At 35.3% G+C, this 26,976-nt stretch overlaps 1 protein-coding gene across 6 annotated transcripts; it reads right to left on the minus strand.

Annotated features, from left to right (window-relative positions):
- Positions 1 to 307: 307 nt before the first annotated feature.
- Positions 308 to 26,976, minus strand: LOC105233201 (proton channel OtopLc). 6 transcript variants are annotated; one of them, XM_029553370.2, is made up of 7 exons: positions 26,830 to 26,976; positions 4,033 to 4,530; positions 3,811 to 3,927; positions 3,508 to 3,725; positions 1,279 to 2,223; positions 1,044 to 1,220; positions 308 to 968 (listed from the first exon to the last, which is right to left on the minus strand). In XM_029553370.2, the coding sequence occupies exons 2-7, from the start codon at positions 4,353 to 4,355 to the stop codon at positions 628 to 630; spliced, it is 2,121 nt and encodes a 706-aa protein (XP_029409230.2). In that variant the 5' UTR covers positions 4,356 to 4,530; positions 26,830 to 26,976; the 3' UTR covers positions 308 to 627. The 6 variants fall into 6 exon arrangements, with proteins under 6 accessions (XP_029409230.2, XP_011213495.2, XP_019848374.2 ...); XM_011215193.4 differs by lacking the exon at positions 26,830 to 26,976 and adding an exon at positions 17,188 to 17,368; XM_019992815.3 differs by lacking the exon at positions 26,830 to 26,976 and adding an exon at positions 16,978 to 17,115.

A 26,976-nucleotide genomic window follows, 5' to 3' on the forward strand; every position in this document is an offset into this window, starting at 1 on the left:
TTGTTTAAAAAATCGAAAACACCAAATTTATTTCTTTCTTTCATTACCTGTCAAATATATAGATAAGTAAATTTATTTAAAAGTTGAATAGAAATTTTCAGGTCGAGAGATATATTTATTTCGGAAATTTGAAGGATATTACTTGTAGAAGAGATTAGGTTCTTGCCTGATTTTGCCCATTTTCACATTGTAGTATAAGGTAGTGAAAAATCGATACTATTTTCGGCACTAAAGTCCATGAAAACACTATTGTTGCAGAAGCAGAGTTAATGTTTATAATACTTTTTTTTTGTAAATTTTGTCAAAAATATATTTATATTTATAAATACAATATTAAATTATGCTTATTTACATTATTAAAAGCACTCAGTATACATTTTTATGACTTATGATATCTATATGCCAAATACATGGGTACATACATACACATCTATAATAATACATTGTTCTATAGAAAAATACTGGCTCAAAGGAAAAATGCTTAATTTACTATAATTCTGCATGCTTTGACTAAACATAAATAGATATAACTAATTAAAAAATTACAATTAAATGTATTTCTTGAACCTATTCGGTTCAATTTTGTCGAATGTATTGTGAAACAACTAAAAGAAAAAGTTATTTCCTTCAATGTGTCTTAGCTTTGTAAGTGATTTTCCACACTTCGAAAAGGCATATTGTCGAGTGAAAACGGTAAAATATAGCCAGTGGCATAGATATGTGTGTGATGATAGTCCAACCCCAAACACCAAAGAATACCAGATTTGTCTCGCGAAAAACTGCGCGTCCTTTTATCAGAGTGTTGATGAACCAAATTGCAATATTTACTATAAGCAAAAATGTAACAATTTCACGACCCGGCTTGCGGCGTGCCTGTTTGGCGCCTTTACAGCGGCGATGGCTCGCATGGAGTATGAACATGGTCTGTAGTGAGGTCTCCGCCAAACCAAGGATCTCCGCAACAATGCCTTTAGAATGAGAATAGTGAAACATGAGAAAAGTAAAGATCGCACATGCGAAATTGGTGATTGATTTTCACTTACCCTCTATACGATCCGGCACCGCATCCCATTTGGAGAAGTAGCTGCCCAAAATGCTGAACATGCCATAGAGATAAACACCAGTCTGCGCCACAATCAGCAATTGATTGTCCAGTTCCATTGAGTGATGATCATCGCTGGAGTTTTGCACGTACTTCAGATCGCGTATCAATATGAGACCTACGAAATTGAAAATTCTTTACTTCTCTTTAAATGTATTGGCTGTGTGCGGTCTTACCAGCAATTATGGCCGCTGTGCAGATGAAGTACGTAATTATTTCCCAAATGGTGACCTCTTGCGTGGCAACCAATTCATAGCCGGGTTGTGTGTACAGCACAAAGTACATGATCATCGATATAATCGTCATTACAATCATAATTATGCCGAAGAAGAGCCCCTTATGCGACTGTGAACAATCGACGGAGAAATGATTTGCCGGTTTCTGATGTGCCGGTTTTATTGAACTTTTTCTGGAACGATCAATATCCGGAATGGAGCGCACTGTCTTCCACATCTCATAAAGTATAACAGCACAGATGAGTGAATACTCGATGGTACAGGGGAAGAGGAATGGCGCCACTTCCTGCACCAATGCGCCCATAATGTTGGTGCGTGAACAACCGACCGACACTTGCGTTGATGTGTTACCCGCTGCTGCTATCGTCACATTTGTGAGTACATTCTGTATGGTGGTGGCGATCGTATTATTCATGCTGTCCGTAATATGCTGTGTATGTGTCAGAGATCCATCACTCCAATCGGAAGTACCGTGAGCCTCGCTTGGGAATAACGCATCAGTTGCATCGCTTTCGTGGTGGCCAATGTGAAAGATTTCATGTTTCGTCTCCTCAACTAACACATACAACCACTCGCACAAATTGGTAGCAACCATGTGCATTAGGCCAAAACGACAGATGACCTTGTGACGTGCCATATCCAAATAGGTTGTATTGAGGAAGATAAACTGTATTTGCACTATGGCGAGCAGCATGCGACAAATCGGTGTGATTGCAATAAAGACATCACCACAACCGGCCTTGCCGTTCAATTCAAAATACTGACCGAATTCCAAACCCGAATACACCATAGTGCCGATGGCAAAAGCTATGGCGCCGACGCGCAGATAAAAACTGCCGAAATGTGTGACCTTGTGTTTCAAATGTATGTTCTGGGTTTCCTCATCTGTGCGTATAAAATAAATTACTATTAATTGTTATTGCCAGGGGCGATTTGAAAAATTATCACACACATATTTATGTATCTTCACAAAAAATGCTTAAGAGGCTAATATTGGATGCAATTTTCGTGGAAAGTTCGGTTTACTAATAATATGTCAGGTGGTACAATCTGGAAGACTCACATGTGAGAACAAAGATGGGTAATAAATAATGCGGTCATCAGATTGAGAAGGGCTATATATGACTTCCTTGATCACGCTTAGAAAACCCTCAAAAATGGTTTCACTTTGACAATTCATTCTAGGAATTAGGGAAAAAGAATGGATTTTCTCTTTTTCAGTTCCCATTAAAGATACGTTTAAGTTAATACAAAATTTGTATACCCTGAAGGATATGTAGGAGGCGCTAGGGAAATGTATGAGTCCGTATAAAAAGTATACTTTCATCACCCTTTATCCATTTCGAGGTTCCCTACTTTTTTAAAGAAAAAACACAAAAATCTCAAATTTAATGGATAATGGTCATTATCATTTGAAAGAACATTCATTGGCATTTATTTTTGAAGATTGTCTCCTTCAAGTGTTGGACGAGGCGACGTCTCAGATGATCTCTAGTGGGATCACCTCTATGTATCTGTATATAAACGATATTGATATGAAATTTTGTAACCGTTCTATTCTTCTCAAGAAACTGATCGATATCGAACCACTATAGCATATAGTAGATCAGAACGATCAAATTCTAGTTCTTGTATTACATTATTTGACAAGATGTCTTGACGAAACATGGGCTATGTCCAAAATAATGACACAATCTCCAAAGAAAATGTTCAGATCGGACCATCAGCCATTCAGGTTGACCGATCAAAGTATGAATATAAAGATCTGCATAAAAAATATTTTTTCCTTATTAAGCGAAGTTCAAGTCGGAGGTTATTTATATCAAACAATGTAGCTGGAAAGAACAACCGTGCTTCTAAGAATTTCTGCTGTCTCACACAAATTATAAAACGGAATCTTAAAATACTTAAGACTTCGTGGCATAAATTCGTCTCTGAGCTTTGAACTTTAAATTCTCAGATACAGAAGGCGAAATAGTCCACTAATTAGAGCTAGAAGCCATTGGTTCTTAAAAAATTGAGATTCCAAAACTCTTCGGGAGGGAATTGCTAGTATATTTTTCCAAATAACTATAGTGATTTTACTCTATATGGTAATTTCTGCTGAATATTCCACTCTTATCCGGATTTCCATTTACTTATATATGGTACATAAAAAATTGTACTTACGAAACGTCTTCAAGGCATTGAAAAGCGTACGATTCCGTAACGTCGTTGCATAAAGGAAGGCAACAAAAAGTATGCTTCCCATATACAAATAAACATAGAAGCCCTGGTATACATAATTGGGTATTTGTTTTGATATCACTTCGGTAATGGGCAAACATACGCCCACCAAAACTAGTATTTTACAATAAAATGCCGACAGTGCAGCACTCAAAGCGTCACTGGAAACAAACAAAATAGCAATTGATAAAGTCAAAAACACAAAACTTGAGATAATATCTCGAACACACTTCGCCATATACTTACTTGCCTTTGCGCCGATTTTTGACTTTCATTTGTTTCGCAGCAAAGTGGCGATCGTCTCCATCTCCATGTGCGTTGATTGTGACCATAGAGGTGGCGGCGGTGTCCGCAAGTGACCGACTGTTTACATAGAGAGAAGTAAAATAATAAATAAATTTGAAGAGAAAATGTGTACAATGAAATTAAAAAAAAACAATAGCACGCCGCATATGCTTGAACCTGTACCCGAAAGGACTTTTCGACGCATGACCATTCGCCTCCTTGCCATTCTTGCCGCGAAACAGCGCGGATGGTCGTCGTGCCAAGATATCTTGCAGCAGCAACGATGGACGTCGTGATATTTGCAAAGTCTGTATACTCGTGCTATTGCTGTTCGTCGGTGGTATGCCATTCGAGTGCTTCTCTAGTTTATCGTTTTTCTCACCGCCGCTACCATTGCCATGGCTGGTGAACTCAATGGCCGGTAGTAGAGCCTGTCGCGCATTGCCCGTGCTGACAAGCTCCAGATTTGTTTGTGAACGCACTAACGGTGAGATGGGGTGTGCCATGATCGGCACGTTATGGTAGCCGCACTGGTCGCAAGGTGTACGCGCGAGACGTTTCGATTGTGTCGACTGATTGTAGGAGGGTGTAGCTACGATTGTCGGTATAGAGAGCGAGGATATTGGTTTTACGTCGACGGTCTTGTAAAAGTAATCACTATTGTTGGCCGCTTGATTTTTGCTGCGTGTAAAATAGAATTATATTCACATTAAGTACGAAGAAGTGTTGGCAAGCAAGTGTGTTTAGTGACAGTGTGGTGCGTGTCTGTGCTAAGCTGCGTAAGCGGCGTTTCGTGTTGTGTGATATTGTGACTTAGATCGCATAACAATGTGCTCTAAAGCCAAGTGAATTTTAAATTTCCTGTTAGATCTGATCAAATTTGACTCGGACTGCTCCAATGAAACTACTCGCGCAAACCCAACCGATAAAAATTTGACTACGATATGAAAGTTTGTCTGTCGATTTTTATCATGGAAAATTTTTGAGCAACAAGTTTGTTTAAAATTTTGTTATTTCAATAGAATGACTGTTATAACATCATTGAAAATGATTGCGATTCTTTTCGCGGAGTTCAGAATCATTAAAACTGCTTTCGAAGTTTTTCGGGGAGTCTTCTTTATCATAATACGACTGCCTAAACGCATTCCGTGAAGCACGTGAAGTCAACGAAAACCACCTATATTATGATGATAACATCAAAAAAGTTAAACAAACTACAGTATTAGCATCAGATATATAGCGAAAGATCTCAACATCTCTTATAGATCGACTCAAGAGATTTTTGATATTTTTTTGGGTAATTTTTTGGTTATAAGGCGTATCACTGTTAGACTCGTCGCAAAAGAGAGGCTAGGCAACGTAGTTGAGGAACCTACAGTCAAACAATGCATCATTATAATTAACTAGACGTGGATTTATCAATATGATGCCGAAACTGTCCAACAATCAATCGAATGTCGCTCCAAAATTAACCGGAAAAACCAAACTCCGTTGATAATCATTCCAGCCGAGGCTTATAACAAGTGTACAATTCGATTAATAGACTATTTTGAAGGCGGTATTAAAGATTTATATTAAAATTGTAGGAAAGTGTTTACCAGTCCGGGTCAAATTTGATCAGATAATATGCTTATGGCTTTTTATTTAGTATTTAATTGGTGAGTGGCAAGGCAACATTTAAAACACAAATTCGCTTATATGCTTTTTGGTTATGTATTTGATTATATAACTGTTATTTGTTAATTTTTTTCTATTTTTCGATATTAACCGTCACTGTAAACCCACAACCGACGAGTTTAAAATTTAAATTTAAACTGACAATGAACTGTCGTAATACACCACAAGGGCGAATTATTGTTCAAAAAATCCTTACATATTTTCCATTTGGACTTGAAATACCATATTTCTGTGCAAGTCAATTATGCACCGCCTAAATTGATAAGAAGATTGATGATGTGTCAGTGAAAGCGTGATTGATTTCATCAAATTCAAATTATTCGCATATGTATTTGTAAATGGAGAAAATCAATATACATATATACATACATACATATATACATTTGTGAAAACATAAATATTTTATATGCTTGCCTATATAACAGCAAAAATGTTAAACCACTCGTACTATTTGTTATGGCCCTTAACATTCCGCTTAACAAACCACGGAATTTGTTTTAAGATTAGCGTTTACAGCAAAGAATTTGCGAAATATGTGTGCACGTGGTTTATATAAAAAATTTTCAATTCCAAATTGAACATAAAAGTGCCAAATATTATAAATCACTTCAAATTTCGTATGAAGAAATGCTAAACGCTGCGTCTAGACGGCCTTGCTTAAATGTCAGGCATAAAATTTCAATTTCATTTCTTCCTTATCTATTTTCATTCAAATATCAATTATTTCTTATCTATGTCAGTATATTATTTATTTTTTCTATGCCATTTATATATTCAAATACCAAAATATAAGAAAAATGTACAGCTCTGCATTATTGTTGCAATGTTCGCACGGCAATTTATGTATTACTTGTGACGTTATACTTGAAATTCCATAGTTTTCCGCTGCAAAATTAATTTTCATCTTCCTAATCTTTATGAAATTATTCACTATTATCGAAATAATCGTTCTCCAACTGCAAATTTCCGTGCGCTTTTGCCATTTTATGATCATAAGAATCGTCCATCTGGCTCGCTATTCGTCAAATTGTTGAAAATTTTGAGCGTGCATATTTTTTACATAAAATTAAAGTGCCAATAAGACAAAGCATCGCTCGAAGTAATAAAAATATTGTTGCCGTTCAGCCACGTGTTGCTGAAGACCGCAATTTCTCGTTTCCAAGACGTTATCATTCATTGGGACTGTCTCAAAGAACAATCTGGCGGAATCTGAGAAAGGGTTTTGACTTGCTTTCTTATAAAATTGTTGTCACTCAAGAACTGAAGGCATTGGACCACCATAAACGTCGTGAATTTGCTGATTTTGCTTAGGAACAACTTGAAAACGCTAATGGTTTTTTTTTTAATGAAAATTATTCTCTCCCTTGAGGCCCACTTTCATCTGAGGGGTACGGTAAATAACAAAACTGTCGACTCTAGTGCGAAGAAAATCCACAAATTATTCATAACAACCATTACATTCACCTAAATTGACAGATTAGTGCGGTTTTTGGTCTGGTGGAATCGTGTGGTGAAGCTGGTAAGTTACTGCCACTGGAGCGCGGCATAGATCGATGATAATCACCTTTTTTGACCACAATTGGAAGAAGTTGATCTTGGCAACATCTGGTTTCAACAAGATGGGGATACGTGCCACACAGCACGTGCAATAACCGAATTTTTGCGAGAAAAGTTTTGAGATTCGATTATTTTTAGAAATTGTGACATTGAATGGATGATTAAGATTAGAGGGTATTTGAAGTTCAAACTCTTCAAGATGAAGATTTTTTTCTATTCAAAAATTGATATCTTCTATATATTAATAGGGAGTAGTAGAGAACTTTATCTGTTTTGTAAATTTATCTTGGATTTATCATTAACTCTAATATTGGCTCGTTTACTAAGTAGTTCCGTTTGATGACAACACCTGATCTCATTGAATTTTTTTCCCAGCCAACTTCACACTTAACCGCTTTACCATTATATATCTGAACAGCCTTACTATAGCCTTATGTGTAAGAAATTTTCTAAATTTGTCGGAGTGTTTCTTATTTGGCGCCCTATCGAAAATGAAAGATCGAAAACAGCCTTTTCCAAATGTTTAACTGTCAAGGCGGTAAAAATGCCGTTCAAACCAGACAAAAATTATATGATTTGTAAGGAGAAGGTATGATGACCGATCGCCAATGCCAAAATAGGTTTACATTTTTCATTTTCATTTCAACAATTACGATCTGGAAGATGTACCCCGGCCTAGAAAAATCTTGAAACCGATGTGGATAAAAAAAGTCATTGTTCAATGCGAATTTTCGAATAACAACTCGAAAGATTGATGAATCAAATTTGATTGACGCGCTAAAAGTTTTTGCAGCTTGATTAGGAGGAACTACCACACCAAACATATTCTCTAGATTTAACAGAAACTAGAAATCAGCAATAGACCGAACAGATTTTGGTTTCTCCCAATTTTTTTTATTTTTTGGATGGTAGAATCTTCACCACAAATTTGAATATTAAAAAACCACTTGGGCCAGTTTTTTGCCTGCAAGGACCAAGAACTTTATGAGCGTCTTTCACCAAATGTGGCAAAAGGTGTTCAATCAAAATGGAGAATATATAATTTCATAAAATATTTTACATAAAAAAAGTCGTGTTTAAATTTCACTAAAAAAATAAAATTACTTAGTGAACGAGCCAATAAGAACTTCAGCTTTGGAACTCAACATAATGGGTGATGCAAGTAGACGTACTTTTTTCAACGTAAACCGTCAAAATCGACCGTTATCGCGTCATGATAACTGAGTATTTTGGTGTCGGCGACATTTGGTTTCAACAAGACGGCGGCACTTCCCACACAGCGCATCAATTAATGGATTTATTGAGAGAAAACTTTGGGGAGCAGAGAATTTCAAGTTTTAGACCCGTCCACTGACCACCAAGATCGTATGATATTACACCGTTAGACTTTTTTTCTTTGAGGATATGTAAAGTCTAAAGTTTATGCAGACAATCCCGCTTCGATTCAGGCCTGAGAGCAAAACATCACGCGTGTGATTCGCCAGTTACCAGTCGAAATGCTCAAACGAGTAATCGAAAATTGGACTCAAGAGATGGATCATCTTCAAAAAATAAATGCCAAAGAATGTTCTTTCAAATGATAATAAACATTCCCCATTAAATGTGAAGTTTTTGTGTTTTTTATTTAAAAAAGTAAAGAACCTCGAAATGGATCACACTTTATATTCGTTTTGCTGAACAAATGTATTGAACTGAGTCCTCTATTTTCATAATCTAAAATTACTACGTTTGACTCTTACTCACGTTAAATTCATAACAACCTTTCTAAAATTTGAATCAAAGATAAAGACGACCACAAAACCTAAGAATGGCCGTCGATGTAGCTAAATATTTCGTTTATGTAATATAAGCGATATTATCTCTGATGATTTAAAGTCCACTATTATATTATACATGAGACATATTTATAAAATTATCTTATCTTTGAATATGAACCAACCTTAAACTTCACATTACCTCACTTTAAGTATATAAAATATTATATGCTCACATATTAATATTGAGGCTTAGACAAAATATTCGTTTGGTTTTGATACAAAGCATGTAGCTTTTACCTTTTGTCAGTCCATAAAAATATTTCATATCATCAATCAATTGGGGATTTGTTTTAATGAACGTGTCTATATACACATGCAAATTTTTAGTATTAACTAGAAAAAAAATAAAATATTGTATTGCTGCGCAATACACGTGAAAAGTAGCAATAAATTAATAACATCTTAGTAAGTTTTAAATTCGAGCTTCTAACTGATATAAAATTATAGCTTTGAAGTTAGTTTAGTTGAATTTTACAAAGTCTTGTATCTTAAATTATAAATATTGATTTACGTACGTGCAACCGCTAAAATGTTTCCAAAGATTTTTTTTAACTTCTTTGTTTTATGAACAAGTATTTCATATAAAATATCCCATAAGCTAAGTAAAATTTGTTTATTTTTGGTCTAAGTGGGTTAACAATATTTCCGACAAACATTTCTCTTCTAAACTTTAAAGGTTGACAAATGTGCCGTTTAGGAGGAAATTACATGTTAATTACATCTGTTTTCCTACTATAATGCAAAACCGCGTCTAACGCGATATATTTGTAAATAGTTTTGTAATGGTATACAGTACTGAGCCATAAAATTGGAGCAACACAATTACAATTGACGAAATTCAGGTTCAATGTCTCGGCATTGGGTAAAAATCGAAAGAATATGTAATCTGAATTCATCACTGTATGAGGCAAAAGTTTCTTTAGCTTCTAGAATAAGTAGTATTTGTGTGTATTCAAGCTAAATGTGGTGAGCCTGGTGTATGGAAAAAATTGTGTTAATTTCGCTTGAGCAATGGAGTTATTCTGCTAAATTATGGTATTTACCGTTTTTATAAATTAAACAGGTTACGTTAAGTTTGTCATGAAATTTATAATACCCAAAAGGCGACGTTGGAGGCCTTATAAAACATATATATACATATGTACATATCAGTATGAGCTCAGTGAGCTAAGGTGATATGTATACGCGAATTTGTCCCTCAGTTTTCGAGATATCGATCTGAAATTTTGCATACGGTCTTTTTCCCAGGAATCTTTTCATTTGCATGTAGCTGCCATGCAAACTAATCGCTCGAAATTCAATCCTTGTATTAAACACTTTTTATTTGACAAGATATCTTTACGATCAACAGAATTCATTGTGACAAGAAAGTACCCGGAAATTGAAAATAAAAAAAATATTTAATATTTTTTGGGATGGCCTTCAGCTCCTTCAGCGAATTCGGTTTTATCTTTTCGATCGACTGAAGACGGGTTTCTATACCGATAATTGTTGACTTGCTTGCATGTCAAACTGATTAACCCATACGGCAATTATAATTCTCTCCATGAAAGTGGGATCGGAATTTTCACGATGAAAAAAGACCAAAGAGACTTGTTTAGGGAACGAGTCGAGCAAGAACGTGTTTCATACTCAAAATATCCACCAAATTCATTCGAACGAACTCGAGAGACATGTCGAACTCTCTTGCCATCCCTATAACACTTGCCAGATGATTTTCAAGCACCATAATTCACTTTTTTTTAATATTTACATGAGTTGAAGAAGTCGAAGGTCATCCAGAACTAGGCACGTTTTCTACGATCTCTCGACCGTCTTTGAAGGCTTTGTACCACTCGTAGGCTTGTGTTTTTTATAAAACTGAATCACCGTACGCCTTTCCCAACATTCGCAACGATTCCGTACACGAAATTTTGTTAGAAATACAAATTTTGAGACAAATTTCTTTTTCGATATTTTTATCCATTGTAAAAATCACAACACACTACCGAGGAGTTCCGACTTAAACAGCTGCTGTAAACAAACTGGTTGACAGATCGCGCTCATATTTGGCATAGTAATTAAGGACAGTCCTACCTACTTGCCAAACGAAACTTTTTTTTAAATATTATCAATATTACCCGGGGGATTTAATTAAAATTTTCGGGTTCTTTTTTGTTACACTGTACGTTAAAGTTCGTTTTTACTTAATTATATTAATTAATATCTGACATTTGGCCACTAGTTGAAAAAATTTCAATTGAAAGCGTGACTTTCTTAGTTTTAAACATAGCATCCTTACTTCCTTGCACACCACTGTACAATGTGAAAGTGAGTCTATGCAAATTTACGCAGACCTACAAAATGTACTTACAGGCACCTATACAGATGTATAGCCTACATATTACTCCATGAAGTCATGGGGTTGTGTGGGTGCGTAGGGATACGGTTTGACTAAAAGCTAACAAATTATGAGGAAGCGTGCCGAGCGTGTTAACAAATTAAGCGGTCAACTAATTGCTTGATGTTAATTTGGTCGACGGGTTGGTCAGCTAAATAAGCACATATAAATTTGTGTATGTATGTATGTGTGTATGTGTGTAGTAAGTTACAGGATAAGTGGCTGATTAGCTAGCTGGTTGGTTAGTGTCGAGGTCTTTCCACAATTGCCGGTTTTAGGTAATGGTAATGATTACGTATACGCAGTGGCATTTATACCCTTAAATACCGTCAAATGCCTACATTGCCTAGAATTTAGATTTTTTTGTGCTAAATTCATTACAAACACACTTTGCTAAATATGTTTGTGAATAATTGCTCATTTGTTTTTGTAAACTTTTGTGTTCGCTTGACTTCCAACACATGTTGACGCAAAGTTAATTTAATTTGTGTAATATTGAAAATCGCACTTTTGGCTTAATGCCGTAATGAATGTGTTAAATAGAATTATTAGCAATTACTTGCATATTAATTAAAAGAAAAAATAAAAATAAATAAAATGTGCAGCAGAAAAAGTTAACTTTCATGCGAAAAGTAACAAAATGTGATTATTGCTTTGTTGTATTTAGTAATTGAAAGATAGTAGTTGTTGTACATGCTAATTTAGACATACGTACTATAATGTGTTTATACTGTAGAGATATTTTGCAAGACTTGAACTCAATTAAGTATATGTGAAAATGGGAATTTGCCTTTCATTATATTACTGCTTTTCCAAATATTCTAAATTCTTAAGAGTTTTAAGAGAATTTGTTTTTTCTCATGGAACTGGAAGATTAACGCGAATTCTGCAATATTATTTTTACTATAAGGTATAAAGTAGAAGCGGGTGTTTGAAAATCTTTTATTTAGTATTTGAAGACTCCAGGAAGTATATCTTCCATTTCAGGCAGGAGAATTAGAAATATATTTTTTCTGAATTCCATTAAGGTTGCTTTCGTATTGGCCGATAGATTAGATGGAGTATAAAATCAATATTTCAAATATTTATTTTAGATATACGGATGTTAAGGGGTTAAATGGGTTTCCTAGGGTAAAAAACAGCCTTTTTTTCTCATATACAAAATTAAATAATTTATTAGATTTTTTTTTTGTTACAAACATACACTATTAAAAAAAAAATCTGAAATTTTTGGAAAACAAAATTTAAGCTTGGCCATTGGGACGCCATTTCCGGCCACCCCTCGAAAAAAGATGAACCCGCGTTGGCAGGATAACTCTATACAGTATTATATAAATTGAAAAAAATCGTGTTTTAGTTAAAACCTTTACGTAAAACTTGAACGAAGGAAAAAAAATGAAAATTGGATTTTTCGCAGACATAAAAAAAAAATGAAAATTTCGCGACATTTTTTTCTCCAAAAATCCTTCTTTCAAGTCCTAAGGAATTACATCTCAAAAACCTGTGTAAAATTTCAGGAAGATCGGTTGAGCAGTTCTCGATAAATCTTGCCAACCGACTTCACAAGCACAGTTTCGAGAAAAATGCGTTTAAAGACGGCGCACTCAGCCTAGCTAACCCCTAGTGCAAAAGTTCTCAAGGCTGTATCTTCGAAACTATTACTCGGATCAACTTGAAAATTTAGGATATTATTCTTGATGTAGAATTAAATAAGACAATAAAAATTTTTTTTTTGAAACCTGTAAACCCATGTAACCCCTTAAAGAAAGTACTCACGTACGATTTCAGGCAATTTTGGCACAAGAGCAAGCAAATCATTACACAAATATTCTCCACAGATATTAATAGTAGACCTCAAAAATTGGCCGATTTGTGCGGAAGAAAAATCAGCCAAATGCATAAGGGTGCATATTTAAATACATATTTGGTATTTGGGTTCTTGAAATATTATAGTCCGTTTCCAAAAAATTTTTGGGCATAAGATGAAATACCTTGAAGGCACAACTTGTGAGAAGATTTATTCTGATAACTTCCTTGTTATATGGAAAGTGGTTCTGATTGTCTTTCGATTTCACCCATTTTCACAGTGTATGATAAGAATATTCTGATTACTACACAATCCAAATTTGGTTAAAATCGAGATAAGGATAGTCATCCAAAGGTGCCCCGTGCTACCCCGTCGCCTAATTTTGACACCGGCTTCTATTAAGGCCTCTCGTACCTTCTCGGATATAAAATTTTATGTCTCTGACGTAGGTTTTCAACATAACCCTTGTGTAATGAGTGGGTGTGGTTATTATTTGATTTTACCTATTTTTACAGTATATGAAGAAGAGTTAATCAGATTTCTTCTCAGCAAGTTTGATTGATTTAGTTTTAGCTATTTGGAAGATATGCATATTAAACCAATTAATAGGCGGGCCCACGCTTGAAGGCTTGTTCAAACAACCTCAGTTTAAGCCCTTGTACTTCCAAGCACTTTGAAACGCCTTTTCAAATTTACGTGTAACTTCGAAAATATTCACCGGAACGATATGAAATTTTCTGAGTGTATTCTTAAATATTTGTACATTACGAAAATAAACCAAAAGAAAAACGATTTTTAAAATTCTAACTGTATATAGCTCCTTAAGAACCAGCGTTGCCAACATAGAGGATCTTTTGCAATCAAAAAATATTTTTTTATTTAAAAAAGTGGACTCACGCTTTGATCGTCACTATTGTAATAAAAACGTACGTAAAAAGCGTAAACTCACATTTTTTTTAGAATATTCTATTAAAAGATCCCAAAAGCAATAAGATAACCTCATCATCGACAGCTCTCCTTACGCTACTAACCGAGTAAATAGCCTTTCCATTTTTTTCTTTTTGGGAACATTATAATCTCCTAAGCAATTTTGGTCCAAATATTTGCGCCGGTGCACAGGCCCTTTAATCATATTTTAATAATGATACAATATTACTATCTGCTTTGAAGTCTTTATTTCGAACTCATTTTAAGCTGATAAATTTTAAGCCGTCACTGATTTAAAGCACAAAAGTATAAATTTTAAGTAAATATTTATCATTTGTCTAGGCGGTTGAGGGGCGCCACATAATATACATATTTGCACTTGTCTAATATTTACGCGCTACAATAATTAACTAGATCGGTTGGCTTAACAAAGCGCCGGACATAAAAACATTGTGAGAGAGAGAGAGACATGTTAAAATCTTATTAGTTGCTAAAGTCAATAAATGCGATTCTGTTTTCTGAAATGAGAAGTAGTTACGTGTGGCGTATTGAAAAGTAGCCAATATTAGTAAATATTACGATTTGGTCAATTGAATGTGTGAATTAAGCTTAAAATGAATGAATGATTTGTTTTTGCATTTCACACAAGCATTCTTTAATATTTATGTATTTAGACTATTGACAGGTTATGAAGCTGAATCTAACGTTAACATGTTTAAAAGTAATAATATTAGTTAATTGGTCTACAGTTTTGGATCTGATGACTTAGATTTAAATTTAAATTTAAGAAATATATATTGACTCAGACATAGAGCGAAGTAACGCCGACGTGGCATCCCTAAACAAAGCGGCTACTTTACAAGTTCTCACTTGAATTCTAAAATTAGTATACAAGAAGCCGAAGAAGACCGAATAGATCACGTCCAGCACGGAGTGAAGAAAATATAGCAGTCCTAGCTGAGAGTATACACAAACCCGGACTGACGTATGGAACGGCTTATCGCATTTTAGGTCGATAATTTGAACTGAAAGCGTATAAAAAGCTCTACGAGCTTTTGACAATTTCCAAGAATACCAGACGTTTTCGAGCCAAATTTACAAATTTTGAAAACTGATGAGGTCCATTTCTGGCTCAATGGGTATGCAAACAAGTAAAATTGCCGCATTTGGGACGAAGAGCAACCTAAAGAGATTCAAGAGATGCCATTTCATCCAGAAAAAACAACGGTCTGGTGTGATTTGTGGGCCGGTGGAATCATCGGTCCGTTTTCTTCAAAAATGATGCCGGTGAAAATGTAACCGTCAATGGCCACCAATGTTGCACCATGATAACCGACTGTTTGATGCCTGAAATTGAAGCTCATGATCTCGGTGAAATTTGGTTTCAATTAATGAATTTATTGAGGAATACTTCGCTGAGCAGATAATTTTACGTTTTGGGCCAGTTGGATATGTAAAGTCTAAGGTCTATGCGGACAATCCCGCTTCGATTCAGGCCTTGGAGCAAAACATCACGCGTGTGATTCGCCAGTTACCAGTCGAAATGCTCGAACGAGTCATCGAAAATTTGACTCAACGGAATGACCATCTGAGACGTTGCCGCGGCCAACATTTGAAAGAGACAAACTTCAAAAATTAATGCCCAAGAATTTTTTTTCGAATGCTAATAAACATCTCTGTGTTTTTTTTCTTTGAAAAAGTAGGGAACCTCGAAATGGATCACTCTAATTTCTACCATACATAAAACTATTATGGAAATTATTAATTGTTGTATTTTCAAAATTTGGACTATAATCATTTAATGAGACTCGTCTACTGTGGGAAAAAATACAAGGATTACCACATATAAATGTGCCTAAATCCTAAAGGGTCTTATCTCACAAACGCACCATCCAAAAGAACATAGCAAGAAAATGGTATAAATGAACTTTCTAGCGATGTGTTCGTTTTAGATCGGCAAAGTTATATTAAAATTAAAGGATTTCAGAAAAAATAATTATTCACTGTTAGGATACAGTATCGCAACGTTTTATAAAAATTATAAAAATTCCGTTTGTGTAGAAGATTAAGATTAAAATTAAGGACTGTTGTTTCAGTAAGTTGGCACAACCCCCAACAACTTATTACTTGAAGTTCGAATCTTTGAAGAAAATTATTTTAGAAATAAAAAGATGGACATTAACTGAACTTCAAAGAAAAATCCCATATCTCTCATGAAATCAAACAGACATATTCAAGTTACGGAACATTTCACAAAATAACGGCTAAGCTATCTTTTAAAACTTTTACTCCATGTTTTGGTAGTGATATTTCCTATTTCAAAATCTTATTTAGTACTTCGATCTTTTTTTATATATTCATAAATTGTTATACATTGAACTAGGGCATGTTAAATTTTTGTTTTTGAAATTTGTAACATCCAGCAGAAAACGTTGGAAACCCTTTAAGGTTTATATATAAATTATCAGCGTGATGAGCTGAGTCAATTTAGAAATATCGTCCCGAAATTTAGCATAGGTTCTTATCCAAGCCAACGCTATGATCTTCAAATAAATTGTTCGAAAATTGACTATAGAAAATAATCCGAAATTCAGGGTTTTCATGTTTCTATTTCCTTTTGGAAGGGAGCAATCATTTTCCTCAAGCCACATAAAATAAACAAAATTGGCTAGGGTTTGATTTCGTTCACAAAAACAAGTCCGATTTTACGTCCCCAATTCTTTATTGTCTTGAAAAATGTCAACTAAACAAGTTTTTTTTCCTCTCTGATGTACTTGAAAAACTAAGCTTAGAAAGTCTATTCTCCAAAGTGCCGGTCAACTACAATACCTCATAATCTGTTCGCTATTGTTCCAACTACTTAATATTCAACGAAGTTAATAATCCAGATAGTTTTGCAAATAAGTGGTTCAAAGTGGTTTTTAATGCATTTTCGAAGTGGAATGTAATGATTTGTTCGTTACCAATACAATAGCTCAATTCGAATAAATGCGCATAACTGTCGGCGCTGAGGGTTGAAACCCTTTGTAAATGGCAATAACTTCGTGTTAACAATTATCACTTCGAAACGCAATCGAGTTTACAGTTATATTGCTTACGCACAGCACCAAACACCGTTTCTTCAAATATTTATTTTAATTTGTTTTTGATTTATTTTTGTTATTTAAACAAACTTTTGCACTTCGCCTGGCATTTCATTGTGATAGCGAACGCGTTGTTTCGGTTTCCACAAGCCCAATGGGCCGAGAACGGCGGATGCTTTGCCACCCACAGCGCCGCCCAACGATAATTGACGCGGCCGATACAGATCACTCATCGACATCTTCCGACGAAAGCTTAAATCAAACTGAGTTCGAGTTGTTCAGATTACAGAGTTAACTGTGAACATCGACGTGTATTTGTAGTAGTAAATATTCGTAAATCTACTCGCCTACTTAGATTCTTCACACGTCTCGATAAAATTTGTTTCCACTGCGAAAGTTGAAGATGCTCAGTAAACTGAGTTCGGAAGGCGTCGACAAGTGCGCGTCACAAATCAGAGTGGAAAAAACTCAACTAGTTTGCACTGCCTGTGTGCTCATTACTCTTTAATTGCGCGAATTATTAGCACCTTTACAAATTTTATTATTAGTAATTTTGCGGGGAATGCAGTGAGACCACGTTATGTGATACAGTTTTTCGATATTATTATTTAGGGTAAAATCAAGTTTTTTTGGGTATGAGGTAAGGTTAGGTTAGATGGCTGGTCGAGGATTGCACGTAGACTGGTATATAAAGTCCTTTTTGAAGCCATAGAAAATAAGAACTTCTGTGTTAGAACATATAAATTAGCAAAACGCTTAGTAGTCAATAACGGTGGGATAAATAAACGCGGGACAGTCAAGCAGGAAGTGTTGAGTAGTTTCCTCCTCATCTTCTTTTGTACAGCTTCTGCAGATGGCGTCTAGTAGGATTCCCAGCCTTACTGTGTGGATGCCAATACGGAAATGACCCGTTAAAAGCCGACAGTTAGGTAGAGGCTACCCTTACTGAGGACAAAAAGATCACTAGATCTCTTGCGATCGATATTGGGCCAAAAAGCCTTTGCGACAGCGCATGTACTGATGGTGGCCAAGCGCTGACCAAGCTTCCCCGAAGTAGTAGTAGAACACAAGAGGATTCGTCTTTTCTTGTTAGCTCATCACGTCTATAGTTTCCTGCTATTCCGCTGTGATCAGGCACCCCTGCCAGTCTTATGACAAAGACACTCGGTGCCATTGATAGCAAGGTTAGGCACTCTTCGACCAGGCCTGAACGTACTGGGATAGTATCGCCGCTCTGCTATCTGAGTGGATGGTCACTTCTGGTTTGCTAGCAAAGTGGATGATACTTTTGGTAATCTCATCAGCTATTTCATTTCCCGGAACGCTTTTGTCGCTGAGAGTCCAGTATATATGCAGCCGCTTTCCTTCATCCACTACATCTAAGGACATTCTTTGATGCTTGACTATCAACATTTACAAGTATTGATGCTCTTTAAGTCCTTTCCTATATATCTCTGCAGCTTTCCTGATCCCAAAGACTTCTGCCTGAAATATATTACAGTATTCTGTCAGTATGAAGGCTCGCCTGAAATCATCCACTGCAATATCATTTTGTGGGCGGTTAAGTAACCTTTCTAGTGCAGCTGTTGGACTGGTTCTTAATGCAGGGATCCACCACACTTAAGCACCCTAAAGCAAGATTGACTTTACTATCGCTGTGAAACACCAATTCATAAGGACAGGTGATAGGTACCATATGGATCCTAGCATTTTCTTAAATGCGTAGAGGGCACCACTGGCCTCTTTCACCCTCTCATTGAGTTTTCACGTCAGTTTGCTGTCTAAAATTACTCTCAGGTACTTGATATGATCTTTAGCAGTTCATTCTTCGTCGTCGAGCCTCGAAGATTGTGATGACGGCATCTTGTACCTGCTTGTATAGATTACCATACTCGTATCCGTCTTACCGGCATCTGTCTAAAGGTTAAATTAAAATTTGTTTACCCTAAGGGTTCCTAATTTTCCATGCACATACTTATTTTCTATGTAATATTCTATATACAATTTGTGCTTCCTTTTCAAAGTCGCTTTTTCACGGTTTTACTGTTTTTATCGAGCTTTGTTGTTTACTTATCTTATTTCTCTTTTTTCATCTAAAGAGATTTATGACAGGATATTTTTTCCCCAGAAATTTCAGTGTAGAATATTTTTTTTCGCTATTGTATCGTTATTTTAGTGTTTTGCATATATGCATAAGCCATTAGCGAGGGCAATTAAGTGTATTAATCATAAAGTCGCGTTCGAAGAGCTTTTAATTCAAAGTTTGCGATTTTTCAATAATTTTTCATGCGTAGCAATGCATTTGCAGGAGATTTTAAATATTTTGTATTTATAAATAGAAATTTCCTTCAACAAAAATAAACTCATAGGCTAGCAACAATAATAAAGTATTTATATCGGTACAGGGCAATAATGTGTTATGCGTGTTAAGTGGCTTATTTATTAGAAAAATATTTCTTGAATCCACACATTGTAGGTGTTTTTTCATCACATGAACTCTTATCAGTATAGATCTATATAGATAAGATAGAATTAAATTGAGGTGTGTACTGTGACCTGAAGTCTATTGCGTCTTCATCTCTTTCACACGGACTCACAAAGGCCCAGCACTCTGTTACTACTTTAATACTTCAAGGACGAAAAGTGCTTAAGATAATTACGGGACTAGTTTTGTACCATATCCTACTCAAAAATCCGAATCTTATTAAATCCAAGTATGTCTTTACGACAACCTTAAACGAAACGGTTCTGATCGAATTACCCTGGGATTGACGGTCAGAGAAGTTTTGCTGCCAGTTAGTGCAATCTACAAGAAATGATCTACTATTATGAGCTACTCTCTTTTGCTCAAATTCTTTCTCGGATTTACTGCCAACAATTGAACCATCTAAAGAAAGAAATAGAATAGAAGCAAAGATAGTGACTTGTCAGAAGCTCCTGAAGCGTGGTTGGTAGGTTCTTCTGAAACCACCTTGCAGTCCAGATGTAACCACGATTATTGTCTGTTCCTGGCTATGGATAGTGATGTAGCTTTTGGAAACCAGCTTTTAGCCAATAGGGACGAGGCTAGAGAGACATCGGGCTCGGATCATTTTAACTATCCTCAGTAAAACCTGCAACTTATTGCAAAATTAATGGATTTCTTTTTACCAGTCCTTCTATATTTTATTAAAGTGCGGAACTACATCCAATATTTAAAAGTTTTGAAGCCACAGCTTACATTTTTTCTATATCTACCGATATACTCCGATCTCCTCAGAGTATAAGCTAAATAAATGTATCAAGTTTCATGAAGATTTTTACCCCAGCTTTCGCTAATGCCATTAAGGGATAGACTAACGGGCAGATAGTTATCCTGAATTTAACTCCCTTCCTCATGCTGATCTTTTTATATTACTTTTTATAAATTTCATAGGATTCTCGATTAGTTTTTGGTTTGATAAGCAACCCTGTGCGGATCAAATCTTTTATAATCTGAGCAACACATTGTGAGAGTATAAAAATGCAGCAATGCCTTAATAGAAATATTTATTAGCAGCACATTTAGGTTACTGGTGATAACAGTATAAGTTGAATAGTAAACAAAGTTAGAAAATATTAAAAAAAAAAATACAAAAATGTTCACGAAACATTTAACCTTGGCACGTATGTACTATATATTCAAAATATTAAATTATGCAACAAAAATATAATCCTCCACTAATGTACTTCCGAAAGCTAACCAATTAGAAAGTCATTAACAGCTAATTAACAATTGATTTTTGCACGTGTTTTTTTATAAGAGACTTATGACTTAGTTTAGGAGAAGATACATATGTATGTATGTTTTTATACCCTGAACCTAATATTAATTTTGCCACAACCAGCCAAAAGGTAACGTCGGAGACAATATAAAATAGATATGCTATATAATTAGCCAGCTTGACGAGCTTAGTCAATTTAACCATGCCCCGGTATATATGCGAACTAGCCCTTAGTTTTTGATATATCGAGCTGAAATTTTGCACATGACCTTGTGTCTTTAAGGGGCAGCTCATTTGCCGAAAGCGTCGATATCGGCCCACTATAGCATATACCTGCCATACAAACAGTCCTATCAAAACCAAGCTCTTGTATGAGAAACGTTTTTATTAGACAAGATATCTTCACGAAAATCGGCAAGTGTTATTGGCAAAGATAACGTTTTAATTTCCGAATATATTGTTTAGATCGGTTCACTATAGCATATAGCTGCCATACAAAATGATTGATAAAAATTAAGCCCTTGTATGAAAAACTGCTTTATTTGGCAAGATTTTCTCACGAAATTTGGTACATCTTATGGACGAAGGCAACGTCACAATTTACGAAGAAATTGTTCAGATCGGATCACTATAGCGTATAGCTGCCATACAAGCTGATCAATCAAAATAAAGTCCTTGTATGAAAAATATTTTATTTGGCAAGTTTTCTTAAGAAATTTGTCATATCTTATGGACGAAGACAACGCTACAATCTCTGGTAAACGTTTTTATTTTTGAAGGGTATTATAGTTTCGTCACAACCAAAGTTAACATCTTATCTGCTTATATATAGAGATGTTGTTTCATTGTCCAATTTCTGCGCTCATATTTCAAGTATAGTCATATTTGCATTAAATCGTTTTCGTCATATCAAGACTCGTTGGCAAAGTGAGATTTTCGTAATTAAATTGGCAAACTTTGATACATGTGCCAGACACATACCTATTGTAAATTTATCAAGCTTTACCAATTAACACATTCAAGTACATACGTATGTATGTTGGAAGCATGATTTGTTGTAGTCGATTTGGCGACTGCTGTTTTTTCAAGTGAAAATTTCGTCACAACACTATTTGGCGGCGTGAAATTGGGGAAATGTGTGCGAGCATATGAAATTTAAATAATAAATCTCTATGTTACGAATTCTCCACACACTCTATTTTATTGTTTTGCGGTTTTGTTATTTGCTTTCATTAATTTACACCGCAAAAACTGCACTTAAAAGTGGGAAAACACATTTGCTTTCTTTAACTGATTCGCATTTACTGTCGCTGAGATGATTGCTGCTGTTGTTGTGATTATTTTTGTTGCTGTTGTGTTTGTTGTTGATGTTATTTTGCTTGTTGTTGTTGTATTTGTGATGTCACTTCCTTGGCGTAGATACTTTTCCAAAGTGGCTTGTGATAAAAGCGGAAAAAAATCGCAAAAAAAGCTGGCGAGTGTGTAAACCACAAAAAATTATTTTAAAAATCTCGCAACGCCTTGTTGTTTGTGTATCCATTCAAATTGCTAGGCTCGGCTGACACAATGGCAATTAGCAGCCCATTCATTGCGGTTTCAGGTTCAAGACTTTAGCGGCAAAACTAGCTGTACTAAATGTACTTAGAAAGTACGAGTCTATTTTGAGTTAAAAAAGTTTTCACTTTTCCTCTCATCCTACCTGAATCTCACTGAAGGCATTCTGTAGTATTTTGGCAGTGGTATCGTAAGTGGACGGCTAGGCATTTATGTGTTTTTTAATATTTATGAATCTTTTTATACGCAGAAATAATTCACAATATTTTTCCACTGCTCCTTCTCAAACACACACTTTGGTTTTAGTAAACAATATTTTTTTTTAATTTTTATAAATTATTATTTTTTTTTTAATTTCCAATGCTCATTTTTAGCACTTTTTGCTTTAATTAATTTTCGCACTTTCCTTGAATGATTTTGATTTTATTTTTATGACTATTTTTTCAACTTTTTTCTAAACGCTCGATTGCAAGTTAGTCCGGCTATTTTGCGAAACCGACTGAACGCGTTCAATACCTTTGACTTGCTTGTCCAAAATTTACTTATCGTTGTGGTGTTAATTTTGCAAGTTCGTGCGCGTAAATTGATAAGTACGTTGAACGTGTTTATTTAACTAAATGCTTGTCTAATGCCAGTGACAAATCGCTTGAAATATATTAATATTTTAATACATACTTACTATATTTAAATAGTATGTGTCATCGAGCTTATACCGTTAGCAATAAAAATAAATGTAACAATAACTCTGTTTATTTGTTGAGTTATGTTTATGTTTGATGAAAAAATATGGTGTTAAGATGATTACAAAACAAAAACACGTTAGCTTCTGCTACACTGGAGCCATAATAGCTTACGCAAGAGTATTTTTAATGGCATAAAAAGTTTAAAAAGAGTAGTTTGAATTGCAGCTATATGCTATAGCTATAGTGGACCGATCTGACCAATTTATTCGGAGATTTTAGTAATGACTTAGATAACAATCTACAAAAATTTCATGGAGACACCTTCTGAAATAAAAAAGTTGTCCATACAAGAATTTCAGTTTGATTGTTTACTTTGTATGCCAGCCAATTGCTATAGTGATCCGATCTAAGCAATATACTATACTAGGAAATTAAGGTGTGATCTAGGCTAACAACACTCGCCAAATTTCGTGAAGATATATTGTCTAATAAAAAGTTTTCCATACAAGAACATGATTTTGATAGGTCTATTTGTATGGCAGCTATATGCTGTAGTGGGCCAATACTCTCGCTTCCGACAAATGAGCTGCCTCTCAAAGACATAAGGCCGTGCGAAAAATTTCGGATCAATATATCAAAAACTACGCGACTAGTTCGGATATGTACAAAGACATGGCCAGCCATGCTGTCCAATTATACAGTATATGCTATAGTTGTCCGATATTGGATTCGGTTCTGACAAATAAACAGTTTCTTAGAGAGAAAAGGACATATGCATAATTCTAGATTGATAACTCAAAAACTGAGAGACATATACACGTAAAGCGTGGTGTTTTGATCAAGCTAAAAAAGTGCCCAACATAACCAATCAATAATTTTTAGCCTTCATTCACTCCTTTCTACAACGATACGTGAGTTTTTCTTCAGATAAGATTTAAGCCCACTCAAATCATACATATGTTATGAGGGGTGACCGCTGTTGAGGAAACCTTATTGATACAGATAAGTCCGGCGATAGGATCGAAGCCATTACCGGATTATCGCTGGTTCCAACTCTTAACAACTTCTTTCAAAGTAGTGACAAATCGATAACAAGCAGAGTTATTTGCTATCCAGCAGTTTTAAATCCCAACTGTGAATGTCTGTCTATAAGCTGTCGGAATATAAAGTTTTGTATATCCATTATTTTGAACTTAGCATAGTCAGAATGATGCGCTTTAGGTCAAATAAGCACCGTTTTGTTCGATAGTTCTTAGCTATCTTGAAGATCATTTCACAATTTCACTCCCGTAGGAACCCTTGTCCTTATTGGCATAAAACTAAGACAGTGGTTTTTCAGAAGTTTCTGGAGAATCAAATTTTTTACCAGAAAAATCATTTGCCATAGTCAGGAACACAAATTAATTCCTAGGCTCCAGGTCCGGACTTTAAAGTGGATACATAAAAACATCCTAAGCAATCTGCCGGATCTTTTGGTGAGTCTCTATCGAGGTGTGTGTCCAGGTGTCTTAGTGGTAAAAATTGTGGCTTTTGGATAACTGTTTTCTTTAGATGATCCAATCGATGAAAGCATCGGTCCAGATTAAGAAATTGGGCGTAGGGTAGCAGCTCACAATAGATTATTCCTTTCTGCCTGTGTTCACATTTTGCGACGGCTTTATTCATCACCTGTGGTAAACCACTTCATAAATGAAAAGATTTCGATGCGATTAAGCAGTTATTTTCAGATGGTTATTATCTTGGTTATAAACGCTTTTTTGTAATGTACATTACGAGCGAACTCGACAATTTCCCTTACTTTTTCGATAGTTTTGGCAATTGGTCTTCCAGCGCGTGTTGCATCTTTGACATCAAAGTTATCAGAATAGAATAGATGAAACCAAGTCGCACTGCTGGAATATTTGCTTGTGCATAATACACGGATACTAGTAGTTATTTACAGTCAAACTGCAATGTTTATAAAAATATTTCGAAAAGAAACCTATTGACCGCATCCATTAAGGTAATATGATATCTTGATCAAGATGTTCTAAGGTTCTACGTTCCTTTAAATAGACATAAATATTTCTACCACGTACCGCTTGTTTAATAAATGCTCATATTGGCATATGGGTACAATAGAACATGTTGGAGTGATTTCACTGGCACTGGTAGAGTAAGTTATTGAAATAGGGTATATATTTTTGAGCGATCGCATTTCAAAGACAGCTTAATGATTTCAGAAAGAGTTTTTGGCATATGTTTACTCGGTAGTTTAATAGGCCTACTGAGAAACGACTACTTTTAGACAGAAAGACCCCCACTTGGTGGGTTTGAATATATGCAAACCGAAAAGAAGTCGTTTGTTTCAATTTCGTCTTTAGTCGTGATGAACGTTAAAGTCTAAATATCGTATTTAGTTAAACGATAGATTAATTTTGGTTAGGTAAGGTTAGTCTGGTAGGCCAATGAGTCAGGCATAGACCAGCTTTGGTCTGTCGCGACACCAGATGGAATTCAGTTACCATTTTCATGAGGAGTAGTCATCTTTTAGGATGCTTGAGCTTGTCGCGAATTTCAACAGACTCTGTAGCCTCATTATCAATACCTCTTTCAGTGTACCATACCGTGAGGTTATTGTGGGACAAGTGCACAAGAGATGCTCCATTGTTTTCGTGGTGCTTTGTTCAAGAAATTGCCTGCAGTCTTTTCGATTTGATCCCGTTTCTGGGTGTTAGTCGTACACAATTCTGGGTAATCTTGTCCATTATTCTATTGCTCTCGATACTTTTCTGACCTGAAACAGTGAAGTAGAAATGAAGTTGCTGACTTCTGGCAACACTTTTCATTGCTGCCGTGCTTCCCAAGACACTTCTGGACGATATGCGATATGAAGTTACTACCTTGATTGCTTCTTGGCTCCCTACGTACATAGATGTTGACTGTTGCTTGCAGGTGCATTTGAGGTCAACTTTCGCTCAGATCTCAGTTTGAAATTGATTGCAGTGGTCCGGGAATTTAAAAGTCTGTCTTATGTCCTACTCTGTACAGTATAACCCCTCACAAACTCCATCCTCCATTTTCGAGTCATCCCTATAAATGTTTAGAGTGTGCGCGCAGCTAACATACCCTTACGCCAACCATCCTTTTCATTCTCCTGCAGTCAGTAGTCGTCCCGACGATTTTGCTGCGCAGTTTTCAGCGAAGTTAAACGATATAGTTAAGAGAAAAATTCCAGTGATTGTCTTTCGGTGTTGCCTTATTTAAGTCGACTGTATAAATTTGGTACATGTTGAAACTTTCTATTTGCCTTTATTTTCGTAAGCCTATATTCGTTAGCCAATAACCATAATTTCGGGCTTGGTCTTTTCAAAAAGTTTTCATATTTAATCTTCAATAATTTTTTTTTAGAGTTATGCAATCTTCCTTATTTTCTCTTATTTTTGATAGAGGTAATGAACTGTGTTTCTGTGATTCATATCTTACTAAATTAATAACAATACTTATTATATGATGACTATCTATGATATCATAACATTTAAGCTTTATGTTTAAAACATACCATTTATCTATCTTTCAAGCAATAACATATTGCGAACACATACATGCAAATATAAACACATAAATTAGGATTACAAAATTCCAATGTCACTACTACTATACATTTGTAAATGAAATAAAAATGTGATATGACTCAATATGCTGTTAGTTAGTATTAGAGATGACACTTTGCTTGTTTACACTTCGATTTCGTTTATTTATCAATTACTTACTATTAATTTAATTTCGTGTAATTGTGCGAATTGCATGTAAACTTAAAGCCGCTGACACTTACGAATGGTCACGGACACAGCGTGGAAGGTGAAACGCCCGTTATGGAAATGAAATGAAAATGATCGAATGACCAGACGAAGTGTTAA

This window comes from Bactrocera dorsalis, chromosome 4 (assembly GCF_023373825.1).
Source record: "Bactrocera dorsalis isolate Fly_Bdor chromosome 4, ASM2337382v1, whole genome shotgun sequence".
Taxonomy (NCBI): Eukaryota; Metazoa; Arthropoda; class Insecta; order Diptera; family Tephritidae; genus Bactrocera; species Bactrocera dorsalis.